General features: G+C 41.6%; 1 protein-coding gene across 2 annotated transcripts in view; it reads right to left on the reverse strand.

Moving 5' to 3' along the window:
- Positions 1–17,505, reverse strand: part of tmtc1 (transmembrane O-mannosyltransferase targeting cadherins 1) — a 125,011-nt gene that overhangs the window by 34,611 nt on the left and 72,895 nt on the right. For both annotated transcript variants that reach the window (XM_027272057.1, XM_027272058.1), the window contains 4 exons: positions 17,284–17,365; positions 16,135–16,238; positions 9,296–9,485; positions 6–127 (listed from right to left, as the gene is read on the reverse strand). In XM_027272057.1, coding sequence (XP_027127858.1) covers positions 6–127; positions 9,296–9,485; positions 16,135–16,238; positions 17,284–17,365 — 498 coding nt within the window. The remainder of the gene's footprint in view (positions 1–5; positions 128–9,295; positions 9,486–16,134; positions 16,239–17,283; positions 17,366–17,505) is intronic.

The raw sequence follows: 17,505 nt of genomic DNA on the forward strand, positions 1-17,505 counted from the left end.
CTCACCTTGGCATGTAGAGAACCCTCTCGGCCACGACAAATCCCACCCTGAAGAAAAGGTTACTGGCAGGAATGAAGGGAAACACCAGGAACAGCATTCCCACCAACACCTCCCTGCTCTGCTGCCTCTGCACAGACAAACACAGACATGTGAGTAGATTCACAGCAAACAAAGCTCACATTACGTTTTTCAATAAATCAAGTCAAAAAGCTGCGAGGGCTACCGCTTCCTTCAGCGTGGCTGTATTTTGAATATGTACCATTCAGACTGTGCCAACACACAGACTCATACACGCTGACACATGCACGTTCAACAGCCGTGACCAATCTGTCTTAAATATTAACAATTATCTGTGCTACAGAGAAGCAATTAAGGCGATCAAATTATCAAATTACAGTTAATTCTTTTTCAACAGAGCCCGTATCTGAAGCAAGTCCTATTTCATAAAGCCTACAGCCACTGCCTTCACTCCTTCCGTGTTATCCCACCGTGGCTGTGTTTATTTGAACAAACAGGCCTCTAATTGGCTGAGTCAGCGGCCCCTCACTGGGTTCAGTGGATTGGCTCATTAGCAGTAATGAGAGTAAAGAAAAGTGTGAAGTGCTGATTAGTGTCGCTCCAATCAGAGGCTTGTTCTGCTGTCGTCAGGCTCATCGACAGCTATTGAGACCGTCTCTGACTGGAGGGACCTATAGTGAGATTACACACATACACACACGCACACCACACACACAATGAAAAACACTTTGAGCCACTGATGCGATCCTCGACTGGTAATAGCCTCGATATTATAGAGAAGAACACAAACACGCTGCTAGCAGCTGATGTGTTCCGACACTGATGCTACCATAAACATTATGAACATCTGCAAACATAAACACAGAGCTACTGCTGGCTTCATAGGCCGGTGATGGACCTCTAGTATTATCACAGACAGTAACACACAGAAGGCTGAGAGTCAGTTATACAACGGCAACGACTGTGAACAGCTCGAGTATTATCCACACAAACAAACTGCAGCGCTCTAATTATGATTGTAGATGGGGTAATCGTGTACAGATATTATCGACAGACAAGCAAAAATAAACTCACTTCACAACACTAAAACTGGCAAATTCCCTTTGTGCATTTATTATCTATTCAGACACATATGGAGGCTACAGAGTGCCACAACAAAACCATAGTAAAAAAAAATACAATCAATTAAGAAAGAGTAGGGTGTATCCATGTTTGTACATTAGTCATGCATGATAGAAAATATATATCTGTACAGGCTGGCTATATGGTCAGCTAGCTCCACCCCTTCTGGCTGTCTTAAACTGATATCAAGCTGAGACTAACCCATATTGCTGAAGTAGTATTGCTAAAGCAATGATGCTATGTGAAAAAGATCTGCTATGAAAATTTCTCCAGTTCACTGGCTTTCTGGATATCGTCGCTTAACCACTGCTCTCTCCTAATCTATGAACTCCCGCTGGATAGTGCCCCATTTCAGTGACATGTCATGCTGACTGTGGAGGAGTTTGATGGTCAGATTGGACACCACCGCGGCAGCATATCGTCAGGTTGTGTTTCTCCAAACGAATCTGGCTCAACTTCTCTGCCACAGTGTAACGTAATAACATGTCCAGATCACGTTAATACCTGGTAGTACTAGGAGTGTCATATATTTTCCTGATAAATACTCGGCATCTAAATCAAAAAGGTATTTTCTCATTCAGTCACTTTTATGAATCTTTTCTTGTCCTCAAATACTGTTTTGAAAGAACGTCAATGAAATAGTGGAAAAAGGTACAACACTCAGAGTTTGTTAGAAAGTCAATATTATTGATTTCCTACAGAACTTTTACACAGAAAGAGAAAAACATCTATTAGTTTATGTTGGTATTCATTTATTTAATTTTTTCTAATGGTTCCTCTTTTAATCGCCTTGCTCGTCTCTGTGGTTTGTGATCTTATCCTCTGTTCATCAGTTCTCTTTTCAACTGCTGTTTCACCGACTACATGCATCTATTAGTTTGTTTGATTAGGTTCTCTACATATATATATTTTTCAAGGTTGATCTACAGGCAGGTTAAACAAGGAAGCATGTACTTCTCTATTCCTCTATCTCTTTTTAAAAGGATCTTGAGGTGTTCCTGGGTCCTCTCTACTTAAAGAAGCAGAACTTCTACTCCAAGGTCTGAGCTCCTTAGCTTCCTTAGTCTCTAGGGGGAACCCAATTACTCTGCAAAGGAAAATTCAATGAAAATTTCAGAGAAGATCGATGTTTTTATTCATTCGGTCAGTACCTCATCATGAGGTATCATGACCATAGGTGAAAACTGAAATGAGCTTTAAGCTCTGCCTGCTCCTCATTATTAAAGTCTGGCACAGAGACTGCATTTTTAAGAATGCTGCACCAATCAATTTGTCAGTGTTAGCCTTCCATCTTACCCTAACTCATGAGCAAAACCTCCAAGGTTACTGAACTCCTTCACTTGGGACAATGAATAAATCCTCACCCGAAGGTGGAAAATCATTTTCCAGTAGCATTCCAGAGGTCTTATTAATAGGTTACCTAGAGTTAACACTCACCTTCAACTAATTTTGATTTCTACAAATTGATGCTGCCTGTAACCCTAGCAACTGTCTACTCAGACAAATCTGTGACTAACTCATCACTTCCAAGACAAAGAAAGAAATCATAGTGGTTTCTAGTGGAGTTGGAGGGTTGTTCCTTCTAATCACTGGCTACCATCCTAACTGCCTGGCAACAGACTTCGCTCTCTTCTTACCTCACTTTCTGTTTTCTTCCTCGCGGGGTCGTTAAATCTTTCTGTTTCTTCTCTCGGGTATATTCTCTAATCTTTTGATCTTCTGCTCCTCTCTGGTAGATTTCCTTTATTTTTCTTTCTTTATTATATCTTTATTCTCTTTCATCATCTCAGCTTTCCTCTGTGCCTCACTGTGTCATCCAGTAACTGGTGGTCCGTTTAACCATTTTGCAATCTCACCGCAATCATTTCAAACGTACATTGCGTAACATTCTATATTTAGTGGACTGACAATCACAGCGAGAAAAATCAATGAGGTGAAAAGGAGATTTATCATTAATTCTGAAATGCAACTGTTTAAGAGATAACTGCAGCTCATCAGACAGCCGAGTTGAGTAAAATGCTTCTTGAAAAGTGCCACAAACTGTCTCTTCTAATACATAACCATAGCCATAAACAGCAGGGAGACATGAGTTTGTGTGAGTGAAAGAAAGTTGGTTCATAGCTGCTTGCAGTACAATTTTAACATCAGGTGTGATGTGCTGTTAGTTTCTAAACTTGCAGTCTGAATATGTTTGCATTTAGACAGCAAGAAATCTGTGATTTTTCTCCTGGAGCGAGATATGCAACCCTGTTTTCATATTGGATAAGAATCTGTATCCACGGTAATGAGCAGTGCTCACAGGGTGAGGAGGCTGTGCTTCAGCCCCACGAGACATGTGTCCCATTTCAGAAACTACTGTCTACAAAGTCCTCATTTTAACAGCTCATGGAACCATAGCAGTGAAATGCAGGGTTTTTTTTTGTCAAGCTATCTGGATGACACAACCAGTGTATCTTTTGTGGCGATTTGTATGGAGCAAGAACATCTCTGAGGGGGTTGTTTGTTTAGTTTTAGTCCAGGAAGAGTGACAATCTAAAACTTTGGAGAGAGTATTACAGTTTATTGGCCTTCTGTGCTCTGCAGACCACGTCTTCATAGACTGAATTACTTTTTAAATTAGATTTACGCTGCGTGTGGTATACAAAAATTCCTTTCTTTGGCAGCATTCAGTGGTAGTAGGGATGGCTAAGGCTCAGGAGGTAGAGTGGGCAGCTAATCAGATGATCAGTGGTTCGATAAGCGGCTCCTCCAGTCTGCATGTTAAAGTGTCCTTGGGCAAGATACTGAACCCCAAATTGCTCCTGAAATGATTAGCTCCTAAAACTGATGAGCAGTTGGCACCTTGCATGGCAGCCAATGCCATCAGTGTATGAATGTGTGTGAATGGGCGAATGAGATATGTAGTATAAAAGTGCTTTGAACCATTCACCATTCATGTATTTTATTTCAAACTTTGAAATGATGCTACAGGGACAATTTGTTTCAGAAATCCAGTCAGAGGTGTTATTTCCATAGGGGAGTGTTTTCAACCTCACAGCCAACAGAAAGTCTGTCTGAGGACTTCTGCAGAGCTCATTCAAATTTTCTAAAAAGGTATCTCCAGACCTCTGTGAGTGGACCCAGCTGGACTATCCAGGAAAAGAAACTGAATGAGAACCTGCCACCCATACTGGAGAGGCTAGCCAGAACCACAGATGGCCTGGCATTGCGCACACACACACACACGCACTTACAAAAACTGACCACTGGCACTGAAACATCCACACATAGGCCCAAACACAGCTCCAATGGCTGCACAGAGGTGGACACAGACATAAACAGGCACAAAATGGACACATAGTGACCACACAGTAACACAGACACAGCATGCTGTAGCCATAAAATCCTTGACTATGTGGAAAATACTGCAAAATTCAACCTCTCCTTTGTCGGTTTCCAAACATAACTCTGTTTTTGCATATGTGTGTGCAAGATCCAGCAGGTCAAGGACTTCCTTCCTGCAACAACATATTCTATATGTGATTTCCAGAATGTTGTGGACAAAAATGGAGCCTGATTTAAAGTGCAACTTCACCCCTCCCCCTCCATTAATGCAGGAAGGAAGGTGAGTTAGAATCCCCTGAGGCTCTGGACTCGCCCTGAGGTCGTTAACGCCAGTCAGCCACATCGCGGGGTCGAGGGAGAGGGCAGGAACGGGCACGCTGGAACGCAAATTACTTCCTGAGGTCACAGCAGGGTCAGCAGCGTGCACTTTATACAGAACTGGACTACACACATTGGTCCAGAAAACATATTCATACTGACAGCTGAATGCAGCTTCCAGGAGGAAGGGTGTGAGAGTGACTTTTCATTTGTGAGACACATCACCAACAAGAGAAGACGAAGTATGGTGACTGTAAAAACTGTATACACACACACACATACACACACACACCATTCATACACTTGTCTTTCTCCGTCTCCTTGTGTCTCTCACACACACTAACAATATCAGCAGTGCTGACAGCACTCACAGGTACTATTAACATTTAAACACAAACCATCACACACTCTTCTCCCATCCTGCAGTCATGAAATACAGAATTTCTTCGCTCTCAGTGTTGCTCCAGGCTGCGCACAACCCAAACCCAAACCTCGCCGAAACACTTTGCAAGTAGCATACATAGTTCTGAGAGTCAAACTCCAAACTCCAGTCTGTCACAGAAGAAATGGATGAACAGGGATGGAAAACTCACTTCACCTTCATCTGGTTTCATTAAAGTCTGAACAGAGCTTGCTCTGGATACTAACAGATGAGATGAGATACATCGGATACATCTGATTGCAGCTCTCTCTTACAAATGAGACTAAAGTTGGCGCCACAGTTAAAGCTCAGATTCAAACAGCTAAGTGTGTTTGACATGAAACTGCCTCCACAAGTTCAACTGTCCTTACAAATTACACTGCTCGACCCTGACGTAGTATTGTCCAGCATACTTGTACTTACTGCATAAGAACTGCTAAGAGATTTGGAAATGGTACACTCATTAGTGACTGCTAACAGCCTGTGTCTGTATTGGATCATTATTATTATCAATTAATTAAATATGTATGCAGTACTAATGATGTGGATGAGGTAGAAATGATTTGACAGTTATGTCTGTAAACTTATCGTGCGAACATATTTATTTTAGCCACTGAGATAGCGTTATCTAGCTTGTCAACTAACCCTAGAGGATTATTGTGACTGACTGGTGCTTGCATGGTTTCAGCTGGCTAGTGTGTTAGCCATTAGCTCACCAGCCAGGGTAACTAGCCCTGCTAGTCACAACATTGTTAAGCTAAAATGTGTAAATATGGATTTTTTTTGGCTTCACACTGTGTGAAACGTATTGATAGTTAACCATGCCAAGAGAAAAGCAATGTGAAGTCTGAACTGAGGTAGAAACCGTGCATGAGACTGTCAGCTAACTTGGTGATTTGCACTTCATGAGGGTGTACATAAAGAATTCCAAAGTTTGCAAGTGGCGGGAAGTATGAAAATTTGGTTTAGGGTTTAAGAGCATGTCTATGCAAGGGCAGAAAAATGTGAAAATGCTGTGCAGAAGTTCATTATAAGTTTCTTGTAACTTTAATGTAACATCAGAACTTTGACACTCCTGCAGTCTGACACATCTTTCATCTGCAGTTGTGTTATATTTGTACACTTTATGAAGTCCAGACCCCACATTCATTTTGCAAAATTACGTTAATTTAAGCTAAATTAGCTCAAAATAAAATGTAAAAAGTGAGAAAATATGTAGCATTTGCATCCTGGAGCCACAGATTTTTGACACATTAAAAAACTAAATTGAAAGGACAGAAACCCTTTCTTCCTTTCTTGCAACAATTACAGTCAATAAGAAGATCGAAAAAAATCTAATTTCTGTGTGTTCGGTATGTCGCTAAAGCTATGAAGTAATCAGCCTAGTTTAGCACAAAGATTTAAAGCAGGGGGAGCTTGGATTTGTTCAAAGTTCTGTATTTTGAAACCATTTTTTGTTAAGTGAAGGGAACAAGTTCAAGCTAATATGATGTAAAAAGTTGCCCTTTATGTCAGTATGAACATATTAGAGTTCATTCAGGCTTTAAACTATGTTGTGTGTCAGAGCTGTCTGCTCTTCAGGCAGTGCAGAAAGAAGTCTAACATTCTAAGATCAGTTGAATTCAAGGAACCATCTCCATGTACAAAATGCTCCGGGCAAATCTAATTCTACTTGTGCATTAACAAGCACGGAGAGCTCTCTCTCATGTTCCACTGAACCTGATGGATGAAAAGAAACTTATTTTGAATATTTTGAGTTCTCAGAGAGTGAGGCTCGCGAGTGTTGTGACTTATTCACTGTGCTAAGAAGTTGCCATATATGAATACAGATCTCAGAACTGCCTGAGAAGAAAGTAGCAGCTACACCTGGCAGCATTCCGTGTGACTAAATGATATTTTGCAGAGAAACATTCTGTTTGAGGAATATTTTCTCCCTGAAACTTCAGCACAGCTCGGTAAAGATTCCTTAAACCAAATATCATCTGAAATGTAAGACGGAGATAAGCAGAGAGGCTTTGAGGGGAAAAGACATAAGACTTTAAAGCGCTGAGGGAGAGCAGGGGGTATTACAACAAGCTGGTGCAGACTGAGAGTGCAAACCTCTTTCCCACAGACAGCACACCTTTGTAAAATACACAGTGTATCCAGCCAGTGGGGGAAATAAGTATTCAACACATCAACATTTTAAACAGAATTCCAGTGCAGATTTTTTCATGAAAGTTAGACCAGACTGATTTTGACTTAACGAAACTACACAGAGAAAGTAATCCATAAAAACAGTTTGAGTGAATTTATATAAGTAACCCAATGTACAATATAAGAACTTTCTATTGGCAACAACTCTACAACTGTAACACAGAATATTTGTCTAACTGATGTTATGTCTAAGTGTTTTTAATATAGAGACGCTTGACTGGCTTGACCTTTTCAGCACACTTGCCTTTAATGAAGCACTAATTAAGAGTCCCGTTGGGATCTGAAAAAGCATTGCATGCAGCTGATTAATAGCTCCTTAAGTACACATTGTGCTCTTTAGCGGAACACTCACAATGGCCTGTGGTGAACAGGGAAATGATGAGCTGCTAATACTCTTACAATCAATTCAAAGACAGCCCCTGTCATAAACGATCACTGGGTATTATGGCAAGCACTAACAAAGGTATCTGAACTGACATGTTGAACGGCCATGTTGGGTTGAGCGAGCACTCTATTAAAACAAACATTGTCAATAAAGAATTCAATATAAACGTCAATATAGGTCTAATTCTGCTTGCAAGTGAACCCTGATGCGGTTTGCATCGACTTGTGAATCAATCAAAAACAGCTTTTCTATCATATCAATTTCTGATCAACAAGTTCTGGTTAGTACCATATTATATTATTTTCTTTTTTTTTTTATTTTTTATATGTTATCAATGTATTTTCTTTAATAACATTATTCACCCCCTTCCCACTTTAAGCAGATTCAGACCACATCAGGTGCTGCGATGAAAAGCACCAGTCCAGTCCTCCCATTTATTTGAACGTGGTAACTTATTTAGGCTGCAGTGGTGGGGGCTGAAGGGGATGCCCAAAAAGAAAAGCAAATAAAACAAAACAAAACACAGTGACCTGCAGGGAAGCTGAAACAGAATCAATGTTTGGTGAATTGAAACCTGACTTCATGCTGTTGTGTCTAATCCAGAGATCAGATATGATACTCTCTGTTGTGTTCTCGCTTGGTTTATTTCATGTACCAAGCTTCGACGTCTGTGTCTGGCTCAGAGTCAGTGCTGCAAAATAGTGATACTAAAAGCTTCCTTTGGTTTGTGTCACGTTCAGCACAAATACACATGCCCCCACACATCCCACAGACACAAAGCCCTGTGGTTAATCGCTGCAATGCCTTAATGTACAAACCTGGGAACAAAATGTCACAAGGGAGTAAACAGCACAGCACAGCACAGAACAGAAAAGAAACACATACTGTAGAACTGATTTGACTGAATCCTGTTACCCTGGCGTTCTCTCATGTTACTGGCCAGCTTACCAATTACAGTAGTGTACTAACTTTTCCAACAAGTAGTCCCCACATCACCAAGCTTTAAAGACCAGACATTTGTGGTGTGACCAGGTCTTTATACAGCTATGACTTTAAAGGTTTATAAGCCACTAAAACACTGCACAGTGGTTTGAAATAATGAACCTAAGGACCTGCCATCATGCAAGTCAGTTGGTTGCATAGCACTTTATTGTTAAGAACCACTAAATGGAGCAGTGTTATGTTAAATTTTTGGCCTGATGGTTGCACCAGACAAAAAGTTAGAGTTAGGAAACCTTTGTGGGTGATCCTTTGGGGCCCAATTTTCTCTAGTAGCTGTGGGAATATCTTACACTGGATTTGTGGAAGGTAGAAATTAGAGCGAAAAGATGTACCGCATTTCCAATTTTTCATTTTCTTTGAACCTTGCTACCTTTGGGATGTCGCCAGCTCTTCCCACTCTCCAAACGTTGCAGATGCATGAGGTAATGAGGACAGACAAGTATCAGGAGGCAACAGAGTTCATGCAAATGCAGTCTTAGGCACTTTCCAGCTACTTGTCTTGCTCTTACCTGCAGTGAGAAGATGCAGTGCAGGCAAAGAGCGACCATCACCACGGCCAGCAGCACTGTGGCCACGTTGCGCACGTCGCCCAGCGATTCCACCAGGGGAATGCTTCCCACCTGCCAGTCGTAACACAACACGATGGGGGCCAGCAGCAGCCAGGCATTGAAGGAAAGCAGGTAGGAATAGGTCAAAATCCTGGGGAAAGTGGATACAGAGAGATGGAGGATGTGGAGAAAGAGAAAAGATAGATGGAAGAGAGAAAGAGAAATATTTTAATCACATATCAGCTGTCAAACCTAGATTCAGAAACAAAATTTCAATCAATCATTCTATTCATTCTGTTTATCTCAGGGCTAAAGTGTTTGGCAGTTTACCTGAGGATACAATGAACAGGAGGTTGTCCAAGGATGAATATTGATTGGGAGTAATTTTCTAACCTGACATTTAGAGCCAAGTCAAATAAGCCAAGCCAAGTGTGCTGAATACTAAAACCCTGCATTGTGGTGCCTCTGCATTTGCTGTGTTCACGTTGTTGTGGTCATCTTTCATGATCATTTCATGATCTCTCCTCAGCATAGCAGCTATCTGCTTCAGGTAAAATAGCAATGGCAGAGTCAGCGAGAGAGGCGCTTGGTCTGGTTCAACAAAAAGCAGACAATCAAAGAAAAGGAAAGGAATGAGCAGTGTCGGGTACTTCTGGACACCCAACAACAGAAACACTCACACACTTGTGACCTTCCAATGATCACGTCAATCCTAGCCCCTAAGTGACACTACAGTAATACCTTGAAGAAGCAACTAACTAAACTAAAACTAAACAGTCTTGAGGTTAAATACTGCAAGAACAAACCCCCATAGCCTCATTCAGACTTGATTTTTTATTGGAACTATAATTGGTTTTCACAAAGACTGCAGTGCAATAATACACACATTCATTTAGATGGAGTCAGTCAGCTCAGTGGCTCAGGGACCTGTCATTACTGCCCAGACTGCTTTCCTTTTGGTCTTTAGTGAAGAGGAATGGATTGTGGACTGGTGATTGATTGTAATGTACTGCAGGAGAAATGATTTTTACAGTACAGGTGGGAGAACACATTGTGTCTTTTAAGTTATCCTTCTCTTTAACACATGGCTGTAACTAACTTTAAGAAGGTAAGACTTACTCCACTCTTATGGTTTCCATTGCCATAAACTGTAACTAAAGCACTTAGTCCAGCCTGCACTGGTATGCATCCATTTCACTCCACTATCATGTTTTTGATTCAAGTGATCCTTTTTGTTTAAAATGTTTTAAGTGTAACACTTTGGGTCACCTTATTTGCCCATTACCACATCTTTCTTTGGCTATCCACTGACTGCGGGTGGACAAGTTCGACCTCAAAGACCACAACAAGGCAGGATCGTCAGGCAAAACATTTGAACCTGATTAAACTTTTGCTGCAACGTGAGTTGACACTGTCCAGCAAGGCAGTGTGTTGGCCAATTATATATATTTTCACAAGCGCATATTCCTAGTGGATTACTTTTGTGATGATGGCACTATTTCTGCTGTTTACCATATCTGTGATCGTCACAAGATAAAAGACAAAATTGCCAGCACCACATCTTGATGAGTTGTAAAATCCTGCTGTGCATTGTTTGATTGGCTGATAAGTTGATAGGTTACTCCAACTGGACTTCCTGGGCTGTATTCTATTTTCTTACAGGCATTGTTTACTCAAAAGTATAGTATGCGTCTCAAAATTGGTGGAAATCAAATATTCAAGACAAATGTTATTGGTTGAACATCCATAGTCTAGAAGCATTTGTCCTTTGCAGGGTTGTAGGGAGCAGGAGCTGGTCCTAAGTTCACATGTTCTCCCTGTGTCTGAGTGGTTTCTCTCAGGGTATTCCAGACAGGTTACTAGACAAGAGGCATATGCTGGGAGGACTCTACCCTAAGAGAAACCACTCAGACACAGGGAGAACATGTGAACAATGAAAATTCCCAAAACATGGCCTTTAATCAGCTGTAACAGTCTCCACTCTCCTGGTTTTGGGCTTACCACCAGAACCTAGCTGGAGGGATTAGCTCCCATTCAGCCAAAAGAGCATTAATGAGGTCCAACACTGATGCTAGCCGATATGGCCCGGCTCACAGTCTGCATTCCTAGAGGTGTTGGATGGGGCTGTGGTTAGGTCTCTGTGTAGGGCAGTCAAGTTCTCCCAAAGTAAACTTAAATTTAGAAGTCCATTTCTTTATAACGCTGGCTTTGTCCTCTGACATGTTGATACAGGAAAAGGACAAACAGAAACTGGTGCCACAAAGCTAGAAGCACACTATTTTCTTAAATATCACTGTACACTGTAGCATCAAGATTTCCCTTCACTGAGCTGGATGACGTGGCACAAACCATCATTTACAGACAAAACGTATCAAAACTATCTAGATAGGGTGGTCAGTATAACTTAACTAATGAGAACTAATATCAGGCAGGCCATCTTGATTTAATTAATAGACCATTCTCTCATCTGCCATTATTATTCCTTTCCCATAACTGACATCAAGCAAATCAGAGCACCACTCTAAATCGATTCTCTCTGACTCCAGCAAAAACGAGATTACAGCACAAAAGAGGCCAAGCTTAAGTCCTCATCGATTTTGACAGAGGCTGTGCTGTGCTGGACTGAATTCTGAATAGTCAGGCTGAAGACGAGCCACAGGTTAGGTATTGATTTCCTCCTGGACGATCTAAAGGAAGAGTCAGAATCTCAACGTGGCCGTGAAGCCATCCGATGATGGGCCGAGTGGAAGGGGGTACACGGGCCAAATCTCCTCCTAAAACGGCAATGAAAACATGTCAGAAAGACGAAAAGGAGCAAGCACTGCTCCTCCCGCTTCCTGATCCCTCTGCTGTCTCTTTTTGTTACCCTGACTTCTGTCCAGATTGGCTATTAAAGAGATTGACGGCGAGAGAGAGACATGGGAGACAGACTCTGGAATAAACACAGGCTCGGGTCAATAGGCATACAAAGACTTGCAGAGGACTTGCAGAGGTTGTCTTAAGCTCTCTCTCTCTCTTTCTCTCTCTCTCTCTCTCTCACACACTCTCACACACACACACACACACACAGATAAGGCAGTCCTCCAAGGTGGTGCTGACAGGCCGTTTAGCATGCAGCAGAATGTTCTCCACCTGCCGTCATCTGATGGGTCTGCGCCATAAATTCAATTCCCTCTTCCACACTTTGCAAAGCCCTCTAACCACAAATTATCACACACACACACACACATACATCGACAAAGGCTCACAGACAGGAGAAACGAGGCAAAAAGGAAAAATAGTGAGGGAGCAGAAAGAGAAAACGAGTCATTTGTCAGGTGGTGTATGGGCACTCTGCTTTCCTGAGTCTGATGAGAAGACAATCTGGGCTTCAGGTGTGAAGCAGCGCTGTCAGCTGTTCTACACCTCCTCACACACAGAGTACAGTGTGCGCATCTAAAAAACTTCTACAGGCGCTGAATCAAAAAATAAACTGAAGACAAAAGTCAGTCAAAACATCTCCACACTTATAACTCTGAGCAAATTTCTTTCAACAAAACAACCTTTCCATCTAACAGAGATCTTCATCAGGTACTGTCATATAGACATTACGAAGCATGATGAGCAACAGAACTGTAGGAAGACACAAACACATTCATCACTCATGAGGCTGCAATCTGCATGATCATGAGTCAGACTGCTGTCAGAATGGATAACACTGTCTGATAGTCCTGTATAGTCCTGTATATAACAAGATGTGTCTATCGAGGGCAAAGATGGAAAAAAATATTATACAAGAACACATTCAGTTTAACATACTAAAGAAAACGTCCTTCATTTATTGTCTGTAGCTTATGCCTGCCTTTATTAAGAACCATAAACCCAGTGCCACCACAAAAGAAGAAGAGAACATTTCTCTGAAATTCCAGACACCATTGAAGGTGACTATCTGCCCACTCAATTTGTTTATGAACTTCAGTTTGGTCAAAGCTCTGATGATGACGGTGAGCACGAAGATGAACTCCTCTGAGGCGGTTTCTGAAATTATTTGGTTGTGCAAACTAACTGTTGCCCAGGTGGCTAGTTCTAATGATCTTGCAGATGTGGAGGTTCTGGGCTGGTGTAGTCACACATGGTCTGGAGTTGTGACAGCAGCTACGCCCAAATGATCAGAAACAACATTAAGGCCATCAAGAATCTCTTTAGGGCGGCAGGGTGGTGCAGTGGTTAGCACTGCCACTTCACAGCAAGTTTCCTTGTTCTCTCCGGGTACTCCAGCTTCCTTGCAAAGTCCAAAAACATGCACATAACAGGTTAACTGGTGACTCTAAATTTCCGTAAGTGTGAATGTGAGTGTGAATGTTTGTTTTGTCTCTATGTGTCCTGCAATAAGTTGGCGATTTGTCCTGGCGTTACCCCGCCTCTCGCCCAAAGTCAGCTGGGATAGGCTCCAACCCCACCGTGACCCTGATGAGGATAAGTGGTTACAGATGATGGATGGATAAAGAATCTCTTTATTAGTATCCCTGTAGGGCTTGTACAGCCAGCAGTAATTACACAACCACATAACCATGAGACAACATTAAATAAAAAATCTAACAATAAATACAAGGATTCCATAAAGTTTTTAAAAGGCCAGTGGCAGCAGGAATAAATGTGTTTTTAAGTTTATTGGTCCTGAATCTTTGCAGACTGTATCTGCAGCCAGACAGAAGCAACTTGAACTCCTTAGACAGACAGAGGGTGGTTAGTGTCAGCCAGGACAGACTGAGCCTCCTTAAAATACCTTACAGTACAGGTATAGAAGGTCACTTAGGGTCATGTCTGTAATTTTGCTCCACATCTTACGAAGATAAGATACTGAAATCGGTTCCTGTTTTTGAGAGTGAGTGACCTGTACCAGCTAACAAAAGAGAATTTGAGGAGCGACAGCATTAAGACTTTGAAACTTTCGATATAAACACACGCTGATGACCTTTCTTACACATAGAATCCACATGAAACTTGAAGAGCAGCTTATCATCCATTACACTACCAAGATAATTGTACCGCTGCACAAACTCAACAGCTTGATCACTGATCACAACATGAGAGATGATGTCAGGATACTGCATAAATTAAAGTAATCTCTTTAGCTTTGGACACATTGACGTCCAAAAAGGATGACATGCACTAGTCTGCCAATGCTGTCACTACAGTGCCATGATCAGGGTCATCACTGCTGAGAAGAGACAGAATCTGTGAACGTAACGTGTTGGCTTTGGCAAGCATTAGTGTATGAAACAAATAAAAAGAGGCAAGAGCACACACTCCTGGACGATCTAAAAAGATTAAAGAGTAAAAGAGTAAAGAACATGTGATTAAACTCCATTAACCTTCACAGATTGTGACCTTTGCGGTAGGAAGTCCCTCAGCCAACATATCAGGACAGGATCAATGTTTTGGATTCTCTCTCACCTGTCTGGTAAAATGTGAGGCTGAATACAATTAAAAGCTGAAGACAAATCAATAAAAACTTGTCTTACAGAAGTCTCAATATATATTTATATATATATTATATTTTTGTTGAGTGTGAATCATATAAATAATCTAAAGGAAATAATTATCATAGACAAAATGCAAAATCTGCTTGAATTGGCATATTTTAAACGAGGTTGTTCCACTAATCAGATGATTGGCGGTTCGATCTCTGGCCCCTCCAGTCTGCATGTCGAAGTGTCCTTGGGCAAGATACTGAGCCCCAAATTGCTCCCGAACGCTGTGCCATCGGTGTGTAAATGTGTATGAATGGTTAGCCCCTAAAACTGATCAGTTGGCACCTTGCATGGCAGCTAATGCCAACACCGTATGAATGTGTTTAAATGGGTGAATGAGACAAATTTAGACAGTATCAGAGTAACAGTCCAGACATCACTTCTTGCTATTTAGTTTGATAAAAGCTGATATAGTTTTTGCCTTGGTGTGGCTGGTAAATTTCAAGATTTCTAACTTGGGTCTTCATCTTTCTATACAGTAGCTCTGAAATCAAATGCAAAGCAATGACTTTCAGTCTTTTCTCCTTGTTGCCAAATAGTTGTTTCTGTCTTGTCTTTATTTAATTCCATCAGTAGACTTTTAAGTACAGGCCAGAGGTGACGTAAGTAAATCAGGGTATCATCTGCATAGCTATGATAAGCAATCCTATAGTCTTGCCTGCTTTAGCCTAGACGAGGCAAATACAGGTTGAATAGCAGAACCCCAGAACAAGCCCTGGGGAAAGCTGAGACCATAAGTCATAATTACCTTTAAAAAGCTATTCTATACGTCTACCTGCACACTGTCAGTATCGAATGGCCAAGACAAGAGCCGGATGGATGGAGTGAGAACACACTGACAGACAGAGTGGTGATAAGGGAATTCTGGAGGCTCAGCCAGACATCAGGGAGTAGAAATAATAAGAGGAGAAAATGAAGGCGAGCGGGACGGACAGAACGAGGGACATGAGAATCCGCTATAAATTTCCCAGGTGGCCGCGGGAGAGGAGAGTTATTTTCACTGCTGCAGTGCTAATGATAGAATGTCGTTTCAACGATGAGAGGATCATCATCGCTCGCCTCTGTCTGCAAACACCCACGATCCTTAATACAAATTTAATATCATCTCATTACGAAATCCAACTGACATATTACAAACTCAAACTCAACGTTAACTAATTTTTCTCTCAACATCACCAGTGTCTGGCTTGTCCAGAGTCTGAGGCAGAAGTAAAGTTGCAATGTTACGGTCTACATCCATGCCAGCAGCTGTGTGAGGCAGCACAGTGGTGTGTGTATGTCACTGACCTGGTAAGCAGGTGAGGTGAGAAGGAGGCAGGGTTGTCCTGTTCAGAGAAGAGAGGCATAGATCCTCCCATCAGCCACAGCCTGACTGACATGATGATCACCACCTGGAGAGAGGCAGGGAAACTCGTCAGTTCAATAAAGAATCCACCAACAGCTCCCTGCAGCAATAAACCAGATTCGGATTCTGTTCGTCAGCTAAATAAACATCCGATAGACCAGTTATTTAACCTCAATGAGATTAAGATCTGTTTTCCAGGAGAGACCTGAGAACAAGAAGCATTCACAAGAACACGATTAGCAAACAGAAACAATACAACAAAACATAGATTAGTAAAAACAGACTCATAGAAAACACATAAAAAAGCTTTAAAATCTCTGAGGGGGATGTAAGAGTTGTTCACTCCATAGGGTGGATCCAGTTCTGCCAACATTAGTGCATACATGACATATGTTTAATGTTAGATAATTACTAGGTAGGTAGCGTACTGTATACTAAATGAGAACAGAGGTGGGTGAGTTCTGAGTTTTATCAAGAAATGATGAGGTGGTTATTTCTTCTTGACTGCAAGGAAGTCCAACCAACTGTGTGCTACAGAGAACCATGATGATGCTGTGATACACAAGGTTCAACTGCTGACGTGTTTATTGGCACAGCATGATGAGTCAAGGACAGACATGAAGGTTGACCGCACAATTAAAGTTACGGTACAAGAAACCAAGTTTGATTTTTTTTTTTTTTTAGATAAATGAATCTTGAAAGACTGCTATCAGACTGAAGGATATGTGTGACTCATTTGAAGTAATAATTTAAAAAGCTAACATTCAAGGTTCATGTCTAGCTCTAGGTTTGTCAATTTCGCGTGTGATTTGTATTGTTGTCTTGTCTTGTTTTTGCACATTGGAGAGGTTTGTCTTCAAGGCTTTCTGTCCTGCAGCTGTTCAGGCAGGACAACAGCCTTCTTTTTCAGCTGAAACACAACTTATGAACATGATTACAACAATATATTCAATGTGATAGATTCTCCTTGTAGTTCAAAGCATCCTGAAAAGGAACCAAGGGTCCCCATACATCTACCAATCTAGCCTCTAATTCAGAGAATGGCTCTAAACAATGTGATACTTTGAAATGTAAAAAGAGAAAATACTCACATAGGCAGAGATGAGGCAGGCTCGTTTGATGAAGGGGCTGCAAATGTGGAGAAGGTCCCCGAGTCTGGAGCCAGAAAGATGACTGAGGGGCACAGACAGAGAGACAGGCAGAAGGTCAGACAGACTTTATCTGTGGGCTTTTTTACTCTCACAGGGATTATGACACGTTTGACCGAGGAACAAAAATATCACCGGGTGCCCAAGCCTCCAGTCAGAACTGTG

The sequence above is a fragment of the Larimichthys crocea genome, chromosome XX (assembly GCF_000972845.2).
Source record: "Larimichthys crocea isolate SSNF chromosome XX, L_crocea_2.0, whole genome shotgun sequence".
NCBI classification, from domain to species: domain Eukaryota; kingdom Metazoa; phylum Chordata; class Actinopteri; family Sciaenidae; genus Larimichthys; species Larimichthys crocea.